Source organism: Camelus dromedarius, chromosome 7 (genome assembly GCF_036321535.1).
Source record: "Camelus dromedarius isolate mCamDro1 chromosome 7, mCamDro1.pat, whole genome shotgun sequence".
Classification (NCBI taxonomy): Eukaryota; Metazoa; Chordata; class Mammalia; order Artiodactyla; family Camelidae; genus Camelus; species Camelus dromedarius.
Window position 1 is genome coordinate 66,635,285 of NC_087442.1, and position 23,696 is coordinate 66,658,980.

At 37.1% G+C, this 23,696-nt stretch overlaps 2 protein-coding genes across 7 annotated transcripts in view; one reads left to right on the forward strand and one right to left on the reverse strand.

Moving 5' to 3' along the window:
* DMTF1 (cyclin D binding myb like transcription factor 1) overlaps positions 1-5,459 on the reverse strand; it is a 43,088-nt gene extending 37,629 nt beyond the window's left edge. For 2 of the 6 annotated variants that reach the window (XM_031454818.2, XM_064487615.1), the window contains exons 1-2: positions 5,318-5,459; positions 3,411-3,545 (exon numbers count right to left, since the gene is read on the reverse strand). The gene's annotated coding sequence lies outside the window, so the exon portion shown is untranslated. Of the gene's footprint in view, positions 1-3,410; positions 3,546-4,285; positions 4,585-5,317 lie in introns of those variants that run through there. The other 4 variants (XM_031454817.2, XM_031454813.2, XM_010977998.3 and 1 more) reach the window with 3 other exon arrangements.
* Positions 5,460-6,223: 764 nt separating this feature from the next.
* ELAPOR2 (endosome-lysosome associated apoptosis and autophagy regulator family member 2) overlaps positions 6,224-23,696 on the forward strand; it is a 230,751-nt gene continuing 213,278 nt past the window's right edge. The window contains exons 1-3 of the mRNA XM_031454811.2: positions 6,224-7,551; positions 17,623-17,750; positions 19,534-19,627. Of these exons, the coding sequence (XP_031310671.1) occupies positions 19,565-19,627 (63 nt within the window). The 5' untranslated portion in view covers positions 6,224-7,551; positions 17,623-17,750; positions 19,534-19,564. The remainder of the gene's footprint in view (positions 7,552-17,622; positions 17,751-19,533; positions 19,628-23,696) is intronic.

The window sequence follows — 23,696 nt, forward strand, 5'->3', positions numbered from 1 at the left end:
CACCATCAGCCCACGGGTCATACCATATGCATTATTATTATTATTATTTTTTTACTAGAAATGAGAACATAAAAGGAGAAACTTTTTAACAGCCATTTTAATTGGTGAAATGGCATTTTGGCAAGTTTCCATCATTTGGTGGCTATCTTCAACAATATCCTAATTAAATCAAGAAAATACCTTAAATGTGGTACAAGACTCTTATAAGAGTACCTATATATACTCATATTTAAATGAGAAATGTATTTGTTTACATTTATACCTCCTAATAAACAAGAGACTACTCAGTGTGGAACCAAAAAACCCATACCTCTTGGATCTGTTATTTAACACAGAATTTAAAGAAATGAGTCCTTCATTCCACTCCATTCCAGTAATGATGTAAAGTTTTTACTGAATGGGTTATTTTAGACTGGTATTTCCGTCAGTTTACGTAATTGTCCTGATTTATTGGGCAACTGAGTATCGTAATATTCTAAAAACTAGATCATATCAAGAAAAGTGGCATTTCTTCCTAGTTTTGGGACTAGTTCTGTAGACAAATTTGTATTGGTTCCCAAACACAGTACAAGTGGGAAGGTTGGATTTCATTAGTAGAGATGTAACATTTACTTCCCTTGATGCTTGGAGCTGTACTTCTACACTGAAAGATGGGATGAGACTACAGGGTGTGAAAAACATTCAGTATAAGATACTTTTATAAGGGGAAATTAAGCAAGCTATAGAACATATAGCACCAGCATTTTACTGGATGAGTCAAAGATTGAGAAACACTACCTGAGGCAAAGTTTCTGGCAGAATTCAACTAGTAAGGCAGTAAGGACACATGTAGTTTTCAGGTGTCTTTTTTTCCCTGGGCCAACATAAGAAAATTAATCATATTCCTCTTTTTGTGTGTGTGTGAGGATCTTCCAAATCCTTTACCCATGTATCAATATACCTATTTTTTAAATTGTTTTTACAACACTGTAAACATACTGTCACACCTTTTATAACTTTTTCACACTTTATGAGGAGCATTTTTCAGTATTACTAGTTATTCTTGCATCGCATTTAAGTGGGTACATAGTATTTAAACTTATCTAACCATTAATCTATTACTGAACATTTTTATTTTAAGATCTTGTTATTATAAACTCCACACTGGCCAACACCGTACCTTTGGTGGTGCATAACTAACACCTTAGGAAACGCTTATAGGGGAATTTGCTTAGTACTGTATAACAAAGAATTCAAAAGATATCTTTTAAAATATTTTTTATTTTGAAAGAATGAAAATTCTTCGCTAAATAGAAAGTCTTAGTGAAAAAGAACAGGTAACAAATTCCTACATCCTGAACTTAAGTATGTAGAGGGATGTCAGAAAACAGACAAAGCCACAGAATAACATCTTGAATATTAATTTTATTAAAGATAGGAATGGAGACAACTTAACACTTGAGGTTTAATGCTTTGGAATATGATCCCAGGCCCCCAGGGATCTGCTCTTCTGTATAATTTGTGGAAAAGTTTGAGAAGCGAGTTATAAATGAAGATAAAGCATACTGAATTAAGGTACCTAACTAATGTTCACTATGGCTTGGTTTTAAAATAATATGACCATATATCACAAAATGTCAATAAAGATATTAACGGAGTTTATTACAACAGGCTTTAATTGTTTAAGATGTTGATTTCTATTACCAATGACATTACTAGAGTTAAAAAAAATACTCGCAAGTATGATTCATTTCAAGGTGTAGCATTTCATACCTGGCTTGGCAATAAAACCATATTGCTTATTTTTAAAATGTTGGTTTTCACCCAGTGAAAATGATTTAAGATTTAAGAGCTATATAATGTGCATTTGGCTACATTTTAAGATTTTGTTCTTTTAAAACTGAGTCCTTTATGCAAAGCGTCATCAGAAGTTCTTTAAAGGGACTAAATTATCACTATAGTCCTCTGGTTTACACTGAAGCCAATTTTTAAACAGATACTAAAATACACACATACACAGTAAAAAAGGCTAATGAGCATTTCTTTTGCTGCATAACACCTCAATGAAGATGCTCAATAAAGATCAGCTTTGACAACCGGGTATTTAGAAGAATGGACTGACAACCCAACAGTGCATACAGCTAAAATGACAGCTAAAAAAAGGTAAGGTTAACACACACACACACACACACAAAATGATTAAATTGCTCATAAAGGGCTCTCTATTATGCTTTTTCATGACAACCTCTTTCTGTTATTCAGTCATGGGATGGGATCTTTCCACAAACTTGAAAAAGATGACACAATAAACAGGTTCCTTCTTTCATCTGCCATTTACCTTTACGGAATCAAAACAAAAACAAAACCTATTTGTGATTTCTGCTGCAAGAATACTCTCACAAAAGGAAATAAAATTGAAGGGGAGAAATGGTATGAATGCAAACAAATGCTACATACATCGGGTAACTATCTACATTTTATATTTAAGGCCCTTGGTCATTTCATACTATTTGAGGATAGAAAAGGCTTTGGAGGTGAATTTGCAAAACATTTTGAAGTATATCAATTCCTAAGGAATCCTTTTGTATGAGAAAAAAATGCTAAAAATGAAGAGAAAACTACCAAAAAACAGAACTCCATTTTGAGAAGGCAGGTTACATCTCAGAGTTAAATAGACAGCCTTTATATATGATATTAAAAAAGTAGAACTCTTCCTAATCTTTATTGCTGTTTTAAGTTTCAAAGTCTTTACAACAAAACACAATTCCCAACCCCCTTGATATTTTAACATCTACGTGATGGGCTGTAAATTCCTCGGGATACTTGTTTCACATTATTTTATTCATCCTCACAAGTGTTAACTTAAGCCAGTATACTTAATGGAGCATGAAAAAAGCAAAAATTGTTTAAAATAAAATAATGAGATGTTATCTTCAGGACATACAAGTTTATTACAACATTAATAAAAATTAAGTCTGTAGATGCTAAGGAGATAAAACGAGCAGAAAGATAAACATTATGCAGGAAAGGTAAGGACTAGTTTTGTTGTTTTCATTTCAATATTAATTAGTAATATCTAACCTTACAAATGCACTTATCTCTCCTGCTGCCTTGGGGCTAAAATGAGATAACTTTTCTCCATCTTAAAAAAAGCCTGTAAGAATAGAGAACTTAAAAAGGGGGGGGGGGGAGACTAAAGAGGACACCAACCTTTTAAAAAAATGTAATTCTCACCAGTAACCATTCCCCAGCCACGCTCTGCTTTCAAAGCTCAAATCCTAACCCAAACACTTTTGTGACTGCTTCCCCTCAAAATACTTCTAAAACCTCAACAGCCAGAGTAAAATGTTTATGTAGCATATATTTATTCATATAACTGCTCAAAGTATGGACATAAAGTTCTATATAAGTATGCAATGCCCAGTACTTACTGATTTTGATGAAGACAGGGCAATAGCATTTTGGCTCCACCATCTAGCTCAACTGCAATCAATTAAAGAGATTCACGCAGAATATGCAGGTTCTAGATCAGTCCAAAAAAGCATATTTGGGGGTGAGCCTATCAACTAAAATAGCAAAAAAAAAAAAAAAAAAAAATTAGCTTGTTTGGTGGCACATAAGAGTACTTAGCATACGGGAGTTAAAATAATAAGGTTATCACAAAACATAAAATATACTTTTCTTCGTAACACGTAATGTTATTTTCAGAAACGATCAAGCTAGTTTTTGTCCCTTGTGTATGAAGGGAAAAAACTCACCAAATTTTACTCAAACAGCCTGAGAATTTTTGTAACGTTAAGAAATGTAATCTTAATTTTCTTCCTAAACCTTAACTAAATCTCTAAGTTTTAACCTAATAAATGAAATCTTACCACCAACACACCATCATAGTAAAAAGCTAAGTTTTTGGTGTATTATCACCGCAGTTTTTAAATGTTTAAGTGGTGGTAAGTTACTCAAATTACTAAAATAAATTGACAAAGCGCAGTAATACTCAAAAGGCTGAAATACAAATTTAAAACCAGTTCCAAGAAAAACACCTGAAGCAATGGAAAAACACGAAAATCCTTAACTGAAAAATAGTTTTTCTGTTTGTAAAACTTCCAACACAATGGAAAAGTATTTTACTTGACTTGGAGCTTAAAAGCTGTAAATGTTTTTTCTTTCACAAATTCAAAATAAAGCTAAAATCTCAAGAGATAAAATACTTCCAAATGGTTATTATTCTAAGCTTAAAATACTAAATATTAGAAAGTAATCCTACAGAATATGCATTTTTGTCAAATGTCCCAACAAATAGCCTCACCTACTGTCATGAAGGTACACGACGACGAATGGAGAAAAGGAACCATGCTGAATTTGAATTTCCAAATTCAATCAGGAAAGTGAGTCCTGCCTCACATATTTGGTAGATTTATCACGTATTCTTATCTACACCGAATTATTTTTATTCTGAAAACACATGCTGTATCATTCGACTGCATAAAAAGGCACTTGACCACCTCTATTTTCAAATTTATGCCGCAGATTACCTGAAAAAATTCTCAGTCTATTTTAAAAGATAAGATAAAAAAAAAAAAACTTCCTCCGAATTCAGCAAAATAGGACAATTCCTATTTTGCAGACGCATTTTCCTGTTCTTTGCCGGTCTACGACTCTTTCCCCCGCACTCCAGCCCGTCTTTCCCTTTTAAAAAAAAGACTCGGGCTGACAGAGATGGCTCGGCCAGCAGCCCCGATCCCCTCCGCCTGGGCCATCAACAGCCGAGCGAGAATGAACACTACAGATGGGAGAAAAGCCTAAAGACGCAAACAAGGTAAAAGGAAAAAACGGGGGTGGGGTGGGACGAGACCCGCCCAAACTCTCAATCCCACCTGAGCCCACTTCCTTCACGGGACCACATAATACAGTCGAAAAGATAACAAATATAAAAAAGGAACCCCACGCGAAAGCAAGGAATGCTTCCTTACTCTCCGCGTCCCCGGCATCTTCCCGGCCCACCCCACCCCCAGGGGTCCCGGCGCCATTTAGCTCCTCCGAAGCCGCCGCCATTTTCCGCCCCCGCCGGATTGCTGTCTGTGCCTCGGCGGCCACTCGCTACCCTGCAGGCTACGCCACCGCCGGAGGCCCGGCCCCGAGAGGGAGGCCCTGGCCTGAGCGTGCGGGGACGGCGGCTTCAGCGTCACGAAGGCCCAGCTCCGACCCCGCCCGCAGTGCCCGAGCGCCGGCAGCTGGCGCCGGCCAGCGGGAGCAGGCGGGCAGCAAGGGGGCCGGACAGGCTCCACTGGGCGGAGCGGCCCTGGCGGCGGTTGGGACCTGAAGGTTCCATCGCACTTACTTCCTGTTTTGGGTCCGGGCACTTTGGAAGAACCAGGATGGAGGCTCCAAAAAATACCAGGATGGAGGAAGCAGCCACGGGCAAGAGTGGCTGCAGCTGGAGTGAGCGAGCGCGACGAGCCACCGGAAACGGAGCTACGGCCGCGCCCCGCCTCCAGCCCCCGCACGCTTCCCCGCCCGGCCTCCTCTCTCTTGGGGCGGCCCTGCGCGCCGACTGCTGGCGTCACTTCCGGCCAAGTCGGAGCGCGGAAAAAAGGTCTCGGGAACTGGTGCTTCAGACTCCGTCGAACTGTTTGAAGTCGGCTGTTTCTTCCTCTCCTCCTACTAGAAAATCTGGGTACTGACTGTCCCGTTACTGACGCCATGAGGAGGACCTTCTTTCTTTGGCGCAACTGTGGTCCTGGCTCGGGGATAGTTGGGCCCCGCGAGCCGAATTTCATAGTTACCCAGGGTTCGGAGGGGAGGGAGCCGCCGCGTGGAACGGCTTGAAAGCCGCGTCTGAGGGGCTGGGAATTGTGTGTCAGGCTCTTCTCACTTTGTCTGCCTTTCCGTAGGCGCGTACAGGTGTTACCTGTTGGGCGTGTAATGCAGTTCTTGGTGAAATGTGTCCTGTAGGGCGCAGCACGCCTTTTAAGGCGCTGCTTTTCTATACAGGCTGCTCTCCCTGAGGAGCTGTCAGAGAAAACCAATACTCGGCCCCACCCCCAGAGAGTCTGGAAGCCTCCAGGGACTCAGGTAGAGATTTTTGTTTTCAAAGAGTTTCAGAGCCTTGAAAGTTGGAAGAGTTAGTGGTCGGAACCCTGTTACAACTCTATGATTCTGACCTCATTTTACTTGTTTAAAAAACTGATTTATCGCACTCTGCTTTCACTACTGGGATAACGAGTTTAAAAATTAGACGACTAATGTTTTTGCTTACAATTACTATGTGTAGAGTCACACTACAGTTGAAACAATGGGAATGTAGTCAGCATCAATTGTAAAGGTCAAAAGAAGGCTATCGAGAGTGTGAATATGTATGTCTTGCATTGGTCTTAACTAATGAAGCTAATAATGGTTAATGATTTCCTCTATTTTAGCTTTTTAAAAATTGTTTCATGCAACCTTGGTTTCTTTTGAATACCAAATTTAGTTTGAAAGAATTAGTGGAAGTGACACTAATTTGTCCAAGGAAGGGGAAAAAAGCAAACTACACATTGAAATGGGTTTAGATAGATAAATATTTGTTTTATTTTTAAGCCAAATGTACATAGTTTTCACCAATAGTCCACATTACCTATTCTTGGGGGGTAACTTTCTCAATCATAAATGTTGCATTTAACAAAAAAGAGTGTAGAATGAGATGCTACTACACATCAGTTAGAATGGCTAAAATCCAAAACACTGATGACACCAAATGCTGATGAGGCTGTAGAACAATAGCAACTCTCTTTCATTGATAGAATGCAGAATGGTACAGCTACTTTGGAAGACAGTTTGGTGATTCCTAACAGAACTAAGCATATTATCGTATGATCCAGCAATTGCTCCTTGATATTTATCCTAAATAGCTGAAATCTTATGTCCACCTAATTATAACAACTTCATTGCAATTGCCAAATTGTTTCTTCAATAAGAAAGTCGATAAATTGCAACACATCCAGACAATGGAATATTATCCATTGCTAAAAAGAAATGAGCTATCAAGCCAGACAAAAACATGAAGGAACCTTAAATGCATACCACTGAGTGAAAAAAGTCAATCTGAAGAAGGTATGTAATGAATGATTCCAACTATCTGGCATTCTGGAAAGAGAAAAACTGTGGAGATAGTGAAAATATCAGTAGTTGCCAGTTTAAGGCCAGAGGAAAAGACGCAAGTAGAGCACAGAGGATTTTTTAAGGCAGCAAAACGTTTCTGTAGAATGCTGTAATGGTAGGCACATGGCGTTATTCTTTTATCAAAACCCATAGAATGTTCAACACCAATAGTGAACCCTAATGTAAACTGTGGACTTTGGTTGTTTATGATGTGTCTATGCTGCTTCATCATTTGCAATAAATGTACCACTCCAGTAGGGGATGGTGGTGGTGGAAGAGGCCATGCATGTGTAGGGTGGGGGGTATATGGGAAGTGTCTGTACCTTCCCCTCAGTTTTGATGTAAATTTTAAACTGCCCCCTTCACTGCCCCCAGGAAAGTCTATGTGAACAAGAAAGTATAAAAGAGACAAATAAGCCTTTGGATTTGGACAAGGTTAGTCGGCTTTTGTGTGTGTGTGTGTGTGAGTGCTTATGTGTCATTTAAGTGCTTTACATACATTAAGCTCATGTAATGTTCACAAGTGCCAAAGCTTCAATATAGTTATTAACAAATGATTCCCATTTTAGACAAGAACCCAAAAAGTGAAGGAATGTGTCCAAGGACACATAGCAAATAAGTGGTAGATTCAGAATTGAAACCTCATCTCCAAAGCCTATGTGCCAAACTACCCTTCTGCAACTCAAAAAATACACTTTGTCAACAGTCTTTATATTATGAGAACAAATTATTACTACTAGTTTCCAGAGTTTTTACTGAACTGGAAGAAGGACCTGTCTGACCAATTTTCAAAAATAAATGCCAGAAGTAGCATTTTATCGCATCTAACTTTATTACCAGTTTGTGGTAATCTCTGTATCACATTGTGGTTATGGCATATATCAATCAACTTTTAAAACTGTAAATAAATAATATATAACCAACACTCTGAGGCAGGATAGTGTTGTGGTATAGATATTGCACTCAGACCCAAGTGTGAATCTTAGCTTTATTGCTTAGTGGTGTGTATGTTACTTCATGTCTTTAAGATTCATTTGCCTTTGAAAAGCAGGGATACTAAAATCTCTCTCTCAGAATAACGTAGGCAACATGCTTTGCACAACTCTGTCGTATGTAGTAGGCACTTAAAAGTGGAAACTAATACACTCCTGAACCAGAAAAGCAATTAAAGTTACTCAAAGTGCCATTCTAATGAGACAGTAATTACATATGTAAAATTGTTAACATTACTATTTATGAGGAATTGGTTCCTAATTAGCCATATTTTCACAAAGCAGAACCATATAGGATTCTTCTTCACTAAGGCATAAGAGATTGATGTCTAAATTATAGTTACTGCCCATTCTCTAATGCAAAATCTTAGGTCAGCCTGTATTGTGCTGTTAATTTCCTAAAAAGTCAAGTGCATCCTCCTAATTAATTCTTCCCTCTGGTTAAGTTTCTTTCATAACTCAAGGTCAGTTGGTATTTCCTTGGGGAAGACGTAAGTACTTTAATATTAGTTTAATAAGTAATTTTAAAAGCAAATCTCTTATAGTAATACCTCTGTGTCTTTAACTTGCATAGTCAGTATAACACTATCTATAACATAATTTGAATCCTAGAGTAACTTTCTGCAATTATAATTCTAGCTGTTTTCCACCTCACTACTTAGTCAATATGTACCTAGGGAATGCATGAGTTTTTTTTAATATTATCCTAGGATTTACCTAATTAGGAATGAAATATTTTGTTGCAAAATCACAAGAAACAGTTCTTTCACAAGTGGAAGGTATTATAAAAATATTTATAACATAGTTATGATATTTACCACATTTGCTAGTTATGATTAGTTCTGTTAGACTGCAGATTTCTTATAATGCTTTTATGTACCTCATCAGCAACAGAATATTGATTAAGTGGCCTTCCTTGTATGAAAGGTTGATATGTTAATATAAAAGTGTTTCAAACACTGAGAGGCAGGTTCTATTGTTTCATGACTGTCTCATACCCTGGATATCATGATTCAGAAAAAAGAGATGTTTGCAGGGACTTTTGTTCAAAGTAAATGAAAAATACAATTACTGAGTAGTCCATTTTCTTCCTATACCATCTCTAAGTCTTGTTAACATAGCCAATGGGTATACATTGGGAGGCCTTCCAGAATTTCTAGAGAGCTGATGGGGATTCCTATGCTAATAGAGGAATAAGCACACTGTCCCTAGTTAGGACCACACATCAGGCTCTTCCAAGTCCTCTTCCATCTCAGGTTCGTCTTCTAGGCTTTTCTCTGGGACTTATGGCACTCCCTCTCATAACCCCTTCCCTGCCCTCCATTTGTGTCAGTGTCTCATCTCCACACTTCTTTTAAGCTCTCAACCTGGTCACCACTTTTCCATGCCCTCTTCATTTTGTTTTGCAATAGATCTTTACTGAGACCTATCAATGGGACATTAGCCAAAATTGGTTCCTCTCCTAGTTAGGAGAATGGAGAACTGAGACTTCAGATACTCCTAGCATGTGAAGATAAACCTTTTCATTGTGTGCTTGAAATTCGTGTGGGCAAAACAAAACAGTTAAGTTACTTTACTAAAATTGGAAGAATGTTTGAACTGAGATTCAAATACCTCTTCCTTTATAATCTGGTGTAGAAGGGAGAGGGACAATGTATTGGCAAACCAATCAGTAATAGCTAATTTGGTAAATTCTAGAAAGAATACAAGCTGAGTGCTCTGAGAATTTAACATGGGAAGTTCAGAGCAGGGCTTTCTGAGATGACATTTGAGCAGGGACTGGAAAGATGAGAAGAAATCACCAGAGTAGGGGACAGGAGGTGGGAAGGCCTTTGTCTAGCTAGCGTGGAGAAGAGTGTATTTGTAGAAAGCAGCTGGCCTATAATGTCTATAAAATGGTAAGAATGCAGTGCTGGTAAGTAGTAGGCTCAGTCTGTCACAGATGTTAATTGGGTTTCACCCCATTCCTCTAAGCCTGGGGCTTGGCACTTGCCCAGAGATGGCTGGAACATCTGCCGCTTCGGCCTTGTCTTAATACGTTCAATTTGCCAGCACCTGATACAGTACCCTACCTTAGCAGACACTTAAATGTTTGCTGAGTTCAAAGATGATTAAGTGTCTTAAGCAAGGAGGTTAGAAACCTAGCCATTTCTATTCTTTGACCAGAGAGCTCAGTCTTTTTTCAGATAGTGTACTCAGGCAAGTCTGGAATAAAACAAACAAATGATACCTTTTATCAGTGCTCTAGTAGAAGGAGGTTATTTTAACATGTTTGGTGTTAGTCTTTGGGTGAACTTTATGACCCAAATCTTGCCTAGCTAGATGCAGTAGTTTAATAATAGAAGTGTTGCATTTTAACCAGCAGATGTCCCTGTTTTTCAGCAAGATACATATTTATTTTCCTCTCCAGACTAGTAGCTTCAAAGTAGATGGGATTTCTGCGGCTTGAATTTGTTACTGATACGCTGTGGTAGACAAATGACGAGCCTCAACGCTAATAAAACCAAGGGGATTATGCTTTGAAATTCAAATATGAAAGGCCCTCTAGCATTTAATGGCTTGTCATTGATTAATCGCCTTCTCTCTTTCTCTACGTCTACTTCCCTTGTAAAGAATATGCAGTGACAGAGGAAGAAACAAGGAACCTGTGTAACCTTTATAGCTTTCAGGACTTTGCCCGTCTGTGATACACCCATTCCTTCGTGTCATTCGAGAGACCTTCGTGAGCACGTCCTTTGCACTGAACATGATCCTAGGCATAGAGAATATAATAGAGATCAAAAGAGAGAAGGTCTCTGCCTTCAAGGAACGTATATTCTAGTGGAGGAGCTTACATTGTAGTCTTTTATTTTTTTTTTTCAGTGTCTCTTTGTACAAAACTCTTGATTAAAGTACCAATTTACTAAATTATCACATCTGCCATGGAACCTACTCATGATTAACAACTTAATCAGGAATTAAGATAAAATGTAAATCAAATCACTTGATGCCATCATATTCATCTAATTGAAATATTAGGAAAGATGGACCAATCTTCATCTGTCTTGCTGAGTCAAAGTGCTTTGAAAAATATCTGGCAAACAGTAGGTGCTCAAAATGTCAGACAGTATTATTTATCTTTACCCACCATAAGAACAAAGAATGAAAAGCAGGAAACAATTGTTGCTATTTGACTGTTGAGTAGGATTTGTTAGGGCAGCAATTCTATTTATATCCCAAGCGGCTTGGGATATAAAAAACTCTTTAATGTTAAGATTTATATTGAAATAATAATAGCTAACAAGTGGTCTATTTCTGGATATCTTTTATTTTGAATTGTGTTTCAAAAATGGCAGTCTATTGCTAAAAGTTATGGAAAGGGAAAGTTCCATTGTTTTAAGTTTTTTGTTTCTCTGAAACTCTTTAGAAATTCGCCTGTTTTCATGTTTCTGGGCAAAATGTTTTAAGCACTAGAGAAAGTGATATGGCCTCTTATATGAAGATTCACTGGCTACCCTTACTATATATGCAACAGATACATAGATACAATAGACATACCACAAGCTAAAGGTTTTTCTTGACCTGAAATTATTAGAGTTAAAATCTAAACTCAACAGAAAACAGTTTTTCAAGTAAGCTTTTCCTCCCCCCAAATTACCTGAAATCTCAACCTAGTCTTATCATACCTACCTAATTTAACAATATCTACATTGTATTAAATGTAACCATAGCAAATTAAATTCCAGCACATAATACCTTCATTATAACAACTGCACCTTAAGTGGGCAGACCTGGTGAAGACATGTGATATATAGTTTTTAATGTAATGAAATTGGGAATAATAGGATTAGGAAAGCAGAGTTTCCATGGGCCATCTGTTCAAATTTGAGAATATTATTATATATAATCATATTATATAATTATAGCCATTGCAGCAGTATTATATTTGTATGAGCAAACCTTGAGTAAGAAACATATGTGGCTCCAGCAGTCAGAGTATCACTAATGTCTTTTCTTATGTCTCTTCATGTTTCTTACCAGAAGTTGACATTTATGCTGAATTTTGGTCTGTGTTGGTTCAACCTGGTGGAGGAAGACATAAGGCTGTTACAGCCATTGTCTAGAGGTGAAACTCCTTTCTCTGTTTCCATTGCAATGGGATAAGCTCATTTGTGTTGAACAGAAGCCGATTTTCACATGATACTGTGGTCTTTTCTTTCTTTGCCTTTGCCGAATAGCCATCTGCTGTGGAATGTTCTCTATTGAGAACACTCTTGATCTTGAGCCTGTAATAAATTTTCACAAGAGTCTCCTCTGCAAAGGAACCCATGCTGCTTTACCATTGTAGACCAACTGCAGGAAAAATATATGATACAACAATGTCTCATATAATGCTATAAATAACTATGTTATTTGAAAAGGTCATGGTAGCTAGAGTATAAGCAGTCTGTCTCTTGCAGTAGGTAAAAATGAAAATAAATCTGAAGCCTCCTGCTTGTAGGCCTTTCCTCCCTCTTTCTTCCCTGCAACTACACTTTTGTAAAGTAATATTTTGCATGAAGGATTTAGAAATTAGATTTCCATAAGATGAGTGGCTTATAAATGATGGTAGGATGCAATAAGTGATCAGGGTTTTCCTACCATTTCCATATTTACTTGGTAGTAAAATCTGATTTCATTAGATACTTAATTTTGATTAAATTTAAAATAGGAATAAAAATGATTTATTTCACTTCTTTTTTTATTGTTGTTTAAACAAGTGAAAGGTGAAATTCAATCCCAATGAAATTTTTAAAAGTCATAGATTAAACACTATAGGTTTGCAATGAAAGTGCCTGTCATTTCCTCGGTAACAAGCCTTCAGAGAGCTCCTCAGACTCTTAATAGCTCTTCATTTTACCTCTATCTCAACAAGTGACCTTTACAGAGACTTTTAAGCCTGCCACCCCTGCCTCTGCTTATGTGCTCATCTGAGCTCATCCTAAACTCCTTCCCTCCAATCCTAGAGATATTTTGCTCCTTCTCTTATTCAAGGCTTATCCCTTCTTTTGAGCTTTTGATCTTATCTCCCTCCCAGAACTATACTTATTCCTTCTTCTGTGTTTTCAATTATAGTCTGGTTTCTGCTTCCCATATGCCTCTGAAGATCATTAATGACCTTCCACACTGTTAAATCCAATGAAAATATTCTATTATCATTTAACTTTATTTTCAGCAGCACTTGCTCCTGAAATGACTACGTCTTTCCTCTTTGAATACTCTTTTCTTTATGGATTTTGAGATACAGTACTGTGGAATTTCTTTTACCTCTCTGAGTTCCTATTAGCTGGCCTGGCTTTTAAATTTCAGAGTTCTTGGTGGTGACCTCATAGGCCTACATCTTTTCCTCACTCTGTCCTCTTCTAAGTGATATCATCCACTCCAAGAGCTTCAGTTGCTCTCCATACAGTGATGACTTCTAACTTTATAACTGCTAATCTGTTATTCACATGCCCTCTTGGATGTGGTACTTGGCTTAAATGTGGAAGGCTTACAGTGTGGAAACTTGTATTTTGTAAAGATGGCTGCAACAGTATTTCCCATCCAATGTGCTCTTTGTACAATACAGTTTGACACTCCTCTCATGAAGAGGTGGAGGTGTATGACTCCTCCTCTTAAAACTGGACAGGTCTTGTGGCTATTTTAACTAATAAAGTATTCAGGAAGTGGTGCTTTGTGACTTCTGAAGATAGATCATAAAAGGCCTGTCAGCCACCAGGTGAGCAGCCATCATGTAAGCAGTCCAGCTGCCATACTGTGTTCAAGCCCATTCAGAAAAACCCCATGGAGAGGCACTGAGACCATAAAAAAAAAGGAAAAAAAAAAAAGAAAAAAGGATGATTGGAGGGCCCCTAGCTGCTCTAGCCTCCTCTCAAAATTTGTTATCTATTACTGTATAACCAAATAATTACCCCTCCCAAATTAATGGCTCAAAAGAGCAAGCATTTATTTTTTCATAATTTCTGTGGGCCAGGAATTCAGGAGTGGCTTAGCTGGGTGATTTTCTTAAGGACTCTTATGAAGTTGCAATCAAGATGTCAGCTGGGGCTTCAGTCATCTGAAGGCTTGACTGAAACCAGAAGATCCTGTTCCAAGATGGCTTACTCACATGGCTATTGGCAAGAGGCTTCATCCTGGGCCATTGGCTAGAGGCCCTCGTTCCTACCATGTGGGCCTTTCCCAAACACATGGCAACTGGCTTCCCCAAGAGCAAGTGATCCAAGAGTGAGAGCAAGGAGGAGGCTGCAATGGCTTTAGTGACCTAGTTTCAGAGGTTACACATTGTCACTTCTATTTTATTCTATTCATTAAAAGTGAGTCACTAGGGCAACTCACACTCAAGGGATAGGGACTGGGCTCCACCCTTAGAAGGAATTTGTGGGCATCCTCCATCCATTGTTATGTCTCCCACCATTATCTGACTGCAAAGGCACTAGACAACTGGTAACTGGAACTGCTTATCCCAGCCTTTCCTAAAACTCTGATCCATAGAAACTATGAGTGATAATAAAATAATTCTTGTTTGAAGTCACTATGTTTCAAAGTAATTTTTTTTCCCAGCACTAGATAACCAGAACATGGAATCTTTTGGATTAAACCCTGAAAGGCCAGAAAGTACTCCCTTCTTTGAGATCCCTGCAAACTTAATCTGGGGTTTCTATTTCTTTCGCTTCTGAGATTTTTGACTCCAAGAAGGAAGTAGCTTACGGGGGGCCCTTCTCAGCTACCTGTTAGCACTTGTTAGCTTGTAAACATTTTCTTTTTCCTTTTGGTTGAGAAAACTACTCTTATATCATCAGCATTCTCCCCATGCTCTGTTTCATGATATAAACTCTGATCTAGATGGTCTAGGCCCTTCTCTTAGTTTTTAAGTGTAAGATTTTAGAATCCCCCAAATCCTTTTTTTTTCTTCATAGTTCCTGGCTCCTAAAGATAAAAAATTCTGGATTTCAATATTGTCTCATAAATTTATAAAAATCAATTCAAAATTTGAATTTACTTCTTGGTTCTAGCCTGTATGTGCATTCATACAGGCAGTGCATAGAAAACTACCAAAGCTGCCTTTATGGTGGGGGAAGGAAAACGGGTATAAGAAAATGCAGGAAGAAACAGCAACCCATTAATAGCACAAAGATATTGTTATACTAAGTAAATAATTAACATGTAGCATTTATGTTAAGTGGTGGTATTTGAGTTTACATAATAACAGTTTGCATGAAGTATGCATTCATGTTATAGTTCACTATCTTTTTACTTATTTATTTGTGATCGATTTTGAAATGTGGGAGATATGGAATGGATACAGAGAAATGGAATTCCAATTTATGCAGTTGTCCCATAGGAAATGGAGATCGAAAGAAACATGTACCTGAAAATTACCAGTACATTGAAGAGACAAGCAACTCAGCAGACTAGATTTCAAAGACTACAGAGATGCCTCTGGGTCGCAAAAGGCTGGAAGTGGAGTATCTACCTGAGTCTCCATCCTGAGTGATGGAGGGATAAGACAATGGTGAGAGGGCTCGGAAGTGGTAACAGGGCACATTTCACAGACCTTGAGCCCTCTCACAGAAGATGACAGATTACAAAGATCAGGATTTTGAAAATTTTATACGTTAGAAGCAGAAAAACTTGTTCCATATTACTTTCAAAATGAAAAAGTTGTATTTAAAAATATAAGTGACACAAGCACTTGTGAGCCGTGATGTGTACAGAAAAGGAATGTTGAGTGTAAAAGATATTCTCATAATTATTATATTACTAATAATTTGAAATATTCATAGACATTACTTGAATTCCATATATCAGTAATTAGTAACATAGAGATTACCTCACTATCTGGGCAGAAAACGGAAGTACCTGCCAATAGCTCAAAGAGGGCTGAGTCATGTTCTGTGTTTCCTGATTGACCAGACATTTTCAACTTTGTTCCCCTACAGCTTACTTTAGAAAGGCAGGAGTAAATTGTTCCACAGAGAATTTTCTTCTAAGAGGGACTTCTTGTAGTGTACCTGGTTAACATCTGAGAAATGACACATGGAGGCTCACATAGGGCTTCTGATGATTTTTGGTTTGTGTTTATTTGGTTCTAAAGAAACTTTCTCCATGAGAGCTTCTGCTGGTGATGAGGCCTATTCAGCAATGAATTATTTTGTAATCAGGCATATTGCCGTCTGTCAGAAGTGCAGTTGTCCATCTGCTGTGTCATTTCCACTGACATCATAAACTTTAGTCCATTTGGACTCTTTTGGAAAGACAGAAATTGGCTAGTTCATCCTGTTTCCTGTACTGCTGTCTTGGTGTCAGTACACAAAATGTGGATGAGAAGAAATTTAAGTGAAATTCTTAAAATCTGTGATGGTTGCATTTAGCCTACATTTCTGTTAAGAAAGTGATTCATACTGCAAGTCTATTTCCAGTAGCTAAAACTAGCACTGTGTTAAGTCTAATTAAAAGCTCTCTCAAATTGCTAACTTTATAGTTGTTGTAAGTAGGATAATTAGAAATTCTACACTGATTTTTTTTTTTTTAAGAAACCATGTTTTTTCAACCATACTTAATCCTGCTGCTAGCACCCTTGTTTATTTAAAAGTTGTGGACTTTAAAAGGAGCTCTGGTACCTGCAGCTTTGTTCTTTCTCAAGATGGCATTGGCTATTCAGGATCCTTTGTGGTGCCATACAAATTTTAGGATTATTTGTTCTAGTTCTGTGAAAATGCCATGAGTATTTTGATAGAATTGCATTAAAACTATAGATTGCTCTGAATAGTATGGATGTGTTAAACATGTTAATTCTTCCAATCCATGAACGCAGTATATTTTTCCATTTACTTATGTCATCTTTAATTTCATCAGTTGCCCTAATAGTTTTCAGAGTACAGGTCTTTCATCTCCTTGATTAAATTTATTCCTAGATATTTTATTCTTTTTGATGAAATTGTAAATGAGTTTTCTTAATTTCTCTTTTTCATAGTTTATTTGTATATAGAAATGCAATAGATTTCTGTATATTAATTTTGTATCCTACACCTTTACTGAATTATTTATTAGCGCTAACAGTTTTTTGGTGGAGTCTTTAGGGTTTTCTATACATAGTATCTTGTCATCTGCAATAGTGACAGTTTTACTTCTTCCCTGATTTCAAGGTATACTACAAAGCTAATCAAAACAGCATGGTGCTGACAAAAAAACAGACACATAGATCAATGACAGAATAGAGAGTCCAAAATAAACCCATGCTTACTTGGTCACTTAATCTATGACAGAGGAGATAAGAATATACAATGGGGAAAATAGAGTCTCTTTAGTAAATGGTGTTGGAAAAGCTGGATAGCTACATGCAAAAGATGAAACTAAACCATTGTTTTACACTGTGTATTAAACGCATTAAAGGCTTAAATGTAAGACCTGAAACCATAAACTGCTAGAATAAAATATAGGCAAGGTGCTCTTTGACATTGGTCTTATCAATATTTTTTTGAATCTGTTTCCTCAGGCAAGGGCAACAAAAGGAAAAATAAACAAATGGAACTATGTCAAACTACAAAGCTTTTACACAGTGGGGGAAATCCATCAACAAAATGAAATGGCAGCCTACCAAATGGGAGAAGAAATTTGCAAATGGTATGTCTCATAAGGGGTTAATATCCAAAATATATAAAGAATACATTCGACTCAGTATCAGAAAAAAATCTTATTTAAAAATGAACAAAAGACCTGAATAGATATTTTTTCAAAGAATACATATAGATGAGTGACAGGACATGAAAAGGTGTCACATCATTAGGGAAATGCAAGTCGAAATTTCACAGCTGTCAGAATGGCTATTATCAAAAAGATAAGAAGTAACAGGTGTTGGTGAGGATGTGGAGAAAGAGGGAACCTTTGTGCACTGTTAGTGGGAATGTAAATTGGTACAGCTTCTATGGAAAACAGTATGAAGTTTCCTCAGAAATTAAAAAATAGAACTACCATATGATCCAGTAATTCCACTTCTGGGCATTTATCCAAAGAAAATGAAAACAGTAATTTGGAAAGATGTATGCACCCCAGTGTTCACTGCAGAATTATTTAAAATAGACAAGATATGGAAGTAACCTAAATGTCCACTGATGGATGAAAGAATAAAGAAATGAATAAAGAAGATACATATGCATATATGTACATACATATATGTATATATAGATAGAGTATTACTCAACCATAAAAAAAAATAAAATTTTGCCATTTGTGACAACATTATTGGACCTAGAGGATATTATGCTAAGTGAAATAAGTCAGACAGAGTAAGACAAACACCATATGACCTCTCTTACATGTGGAATCTAAAAAGCAAACAGAACAAAATAGAAACAGGCTAATTGATACACAGAATAAACTAGTGTTGCTAGAGCGAGTTGGGTGGAAGGAAGGGTGAAATAGATAAAGGGGATTAAAGAAATACAAAATTTCAGTTAAATAAGTAAATCATGGAGATGTAATGTACAGCATAGGAAATATGGTCACTAATATTGTAATAACTTTGTATAGTGACAGATGGTAACTAGAATTATAAAGGTGATCATTTCATAAGGTATAAAAATATTGAATCACTATGTTGTACATCTGAAACTAATATAATATTGTAAGTCAGTTATGCTTTGTTAAGAAAAAAATGCTAACATGCATTTTAACATGCATTGCAAATCTCCAAATAGATAGATTTCTATATTTCAAAAATAAATAATAAAATAAAATAAAAGGAACTGTGGCAATACTCATATGTCAGCTAGGGCATCCTATCTCCTGATTCATGAAATCAGTGTAAGATTGCCTCAAATGACCACTTCCAAAGTTCAGTTATACTCAGAACTTTCCATAGTCTTCTGCAGGTTCTCAGGGTTTTATACTGTCATGCTCTCCCTTCCCCTAATTCTTGCATCTGCTTTACCTTGAAGAATCAAGTCTCTTCACCAGTTACCACAGGCTTCTCATTCCAAGAATCTAGAGGCTTTTAAGGAGGAGTCATAGCCTTCCACCATTTCTCTGGCTTATTTTTCTCCTCTCCTACTTGCTCTCTTACTTCTGAGAACAAAGCCAGTTCCTCTTCTTGCCTTAGACATACCATTTTAGCAGGCTAATATTCTTGATCTTACTTGTAGTAGTCTGCTACTGATCCCCATACTTGGTCTTCCCTTGTCCTATAGTAATAGTAGAATATTTGAGTGCCAGGATAATAATTCCTAATAATAATTTCCTAGTCTTTTGTGTAGCCGAGTGTAATTGTGTGACTATCACCCTGGCCAATGTGATGTATACAGAACTGATATGTACAACACCTGGGTTTTTTCCCTGCCCACCTTTTCACTTTTCCCTCTTCTGGCTGGAATGTGCATGTGGTGGTAATGAGTCATTTTTAACTACACAGATGAAGGCAATAGGAATAATGGAGCAACAAGATGGACGTGATGGACTCCCTGTGCCTGTCCTCGACTGATTATGCCCTGTTACATGAGAGAAAGGTGAACTTCTATCTTCTTCTTAATCTATTTATGTTTTGGGTTTCTGTTTCTGCAGCTGAGTCTATATACTAATCCAAACAATGCCTTCAGGCTCTTACCCTTCACATCAAGGCATTTCTTAAGAATACTTTGCTCGTTCTAACAAGAACTCAGGTGAACCAAATTTTCCCTGCTATTAGTATTTACATATTAAACTTTCTGTAGAAGAGGAAGATGAATGAGAGATGTGAGAATAAAGGTAATTTAGGTGGAGGGAAATTTCATGAGGTAGTATTCAGGAAAGTACAAAGCATTTCTAGGGAATAAAAACCCTGCAGTTGGATGGAGCATAGGGGATTCTGGAAAACAAAGTTGGAAATGTGACTTCAGTGAGATAAGGTAATGGAAGATTATATCAGGTAGCCCGGGCTGATTTGTTGTGTAACAAAACACCCAAACTTTGCTGCCTTATGAAAACAATTAATGGGTTCACTGTTAATGGGTTGGCAGTTGGGGCTGACTGCAGTTTGTCATTCTTCTGCTGTTTCACCTCATTTTACTTGTGCAGCTGAAGTCAACTGGACAATCAACTGGAACTGGGTGGTCTCATTCACATGTCTAGTTGATAGGCTGATGGCTGTTGTGGCTCAGTTCTCCATGTTGTCACTTCAGCTGTCTGGCGTTGTTAATATGGCAGCAGTATTTCAAGAGCAGCAAAGAAGGCCAGCCTCAATGCTCAGACACTTTCTAAGCCTCTAGTTGTTTCATATTAACAAGTCACTGACCAAGCCCATACATAAGAGTTGGAAGAAAATACTTCATCTCTTGGTAGGAAGAATTGCAAATGATCAGAGGACAATATTTTGCAATCTGTTGGATCCTTGAATACTACACTAAGAAATTTGAAATTTTAACTGGTAGTGAAAAAGGAAGGGTACAGACTTAGAGACCAACCTTTGATGTAGCGAAAAAACTGCCTTTTTAAAAAAATAGGCTTTATTTTTTAGAATAGTTCGGTTTCTAAAAAAAATGGAGGATATAGTATAGAATCCCTGCATACCATACACTTAGTATCCCTTGTTAGTAAGATATTACATTAATATGGCCTATTTGTTACAAGTAATAAACCAATACTGATGCAGTATTATTAATTAAAAGCCAACCATCATTCATTTATTTATTTTGTTTGTTTTTGTTTTGGGGGGGTAATTAGGTTCATTTATTTATTTACTTATTTTTTAGTGGAGGTGTGAATCCAGGACCTCATGCATGCTAATTAAGCATGCACTCTACCACTGAGCTATACCGTACCTCCTGAATGCTTTATTTAGATTTGTTTATTGTTTACTAATGTCCTTTTTCTGTTCCAGGATCCCAGGATACTGGGTCACATTTAGTTGTCATGTCTCCTTAAGCTCCTCTTAGCTGTAGTAGTTTCCATAGACCTCCCTTGTTTTTGATGACCTTGACAATTTTGAGGAGTACTGGTCAGATATATTGTTGTGTGTACCTCTACTGGAATTTGTCTGATGTTTTTCTCATAGTTAGATTTTGGTTTATGGGTTTTTGGAAGGAAGACCACAGAGGTAAATGCCAGTTTCAACATATCAAAGGAACATCCTAGCCTTAGGACTTCCTGCTGTTAATGTGAATCTTGATAACCTGGCTGAGGTAGTTTTTGTTAGGTTCCTTCACTGTAAAGTTACCCTTCTGCCAACACTCCCCGCCCCACACCATGTACTGTTTGGAAGAAAGTCACTATGCTCAGCCCACACTTAAGCAGTGGGGCATTATTCTCACTTTTCTTGAGGATGAAGTATCTACATAGATTATTTGGAATTACTCTACATGGAAGATTTATTTCTTCTTCCCTATTTATTAATTTACTCAGTGATTTATTTATATCAGTATGAATTCATGGGCACTTACATACTTTGATGATAACTTACTACTAATTTTCATTTTATTGCTCAAATTTCTCCAGCTCTGAGTTGGCTTCTGTGCCCCTTTGACATACCCCCATCAATTATAGGCTGAGACACACTAGAAAGCCAGACTGCACAAGTATACAGAGCAGATGACATAAAGCATGGAAGGCAAAAAAGGGATGTTGCATGAGCACAACTAAAAGGCAGTGGAAAGTAAGGAAAGGTTTAACCCTCTTTTCATATGAATTGGAGAAAATAAGAATTATATCCTTATCACAGATTTCAAGGTTAAAGTTATTATCAGGGAAAAACTAGGTGTTGATTACGTTGTTAGAGAGTTTTTACAGTTGAACAGAGATGACATAAAATAGCAGTGGAAATGGAGCTAGTTAAGTGCTTGGCAGAGGTAGGAGACAGTGGAGGAGGGAGGTCAAAGAGGTGGAGATTCAGCTTCATGAATCAAAAGCGTTTATAAAATGTGACACTATCTCAGTATGAGCCTCAGACTAGGGATTTGGTAGTTAAATGAATAAAAATATCTCTGGCAAATGGCAGATAAGTAACTAATAATTGTTTGCTCAAGTGATTATTTGGGATAAGAATGAATGAAGAGCATATGTTGCTTGTTTGAGCTGTCAGTATTTAGATGAGCTGTTGACAAAAATGGAAGGATATTAAATGAACTACGATCTTGTGGAATACATTCAGAGAATACTGGAAACACTGGCACTTTAGATATTCACATGTGAAAGTCATAATGCAAATGAATTTTTACAATATGTGAAAAAATTATAGAATGATATGTGGACTATGTCATTGTACTTTCTTAGGTTGGGGAGAAGAACATACAGTGGTTCTCTCTTTCTCCCACAACACTCTTTACATTTCCAAAACATTTTGGTACGCATCCCTCATTTAGAGTTTTCATCTGGGGAAAGATGGGAGGTGGAAAGAAGGCTCTGAAGAGCAGAGACAGAATTAAATTGAAGGAAAAGCGTACCCTTCCACTGAATAGCACAGGGAACTGCATTTACTATCTTATGATAACCTATAATGAAAAAGAATATGTATGTGTGTATCTGAATCACTGTGCTGTACACCAGAAACCAGCACAACACTGTAAATCAACTATACTTCAATAAAGAAAGAATACCCTCCCTTACTTCTTATCTGTCACCTCTCACACTCTCACATCTCAACATCACCAAAGAACTGGATTAGGATGACCTCAGCCCAAACAGATCAGTGATCTTCAGGTGCTTGCTTTGAGGAACACAATAAGAATAGAATCAGAAACTGGATCTTGATTTAAACTCAACTTTGAAAACAGAAACATCTGAAATATTTGAGATGAAGAACTAGACAGTTTTAAAAGACCCAAAATACATAACAAAACTGTTTCCAGTAGGGAAACATCTTTATAAATAGGTCAGAAGTTGGTATGTGTTATTTAATGTTATCTTCTGTCATTTACTAGTTACCTGTCCTTGGGCAAGCTAATTCACACTAGAAAGTTACTTTTTTCAGAGAGTTTTGAAGACTTAATCTATGGGTAAAGGCTTTTCTCCCTAATTTTGTTTTAGTTTCTATTAAAAATAGAAGCAATCTCAAACTTAAAGATAAGTTGCACATACAGTATAATGAACTTTTTTTCCTAAGCCATATGAGAGTAAGCTCCTGACATGAGGTAACCATTGCCCATGAATTCTTTTGTGTGTATTTCCTACAATGACATTTTCCTGCATAATCATAATCAATATATTACTGTCATCTAATCCTCAGATCTCATTCAAATTTCCCCAATTGCTTTAATATATCCTTTACCAAAAAGTAATCCAGTCCAGAACCATGTGTTGCATTTAGTTGTCATCTTTCTTTACTCTCCTTCAGTATGTAAGACTTCCTTGGTCTCTCCTTCACTTTTATGACCTTGACATTTATGAAGATTACAGACCAGTTATTTTCTAAAATGTCCCACCATTTATGTTTGTCTAATGTGTCCTTGCAACTAAATTTAGGTGCTGTGCCTTTGTCAGAAATATCAGAGAAATAATGCCAACTTCCTCTCTTGCATCTGATCAGGTGATGGCATAAAACTTTGATTTATCTCATTGTATTCATTTCCTATTCCTGCTGTAATGGATTAACACAAATTAGGTGGA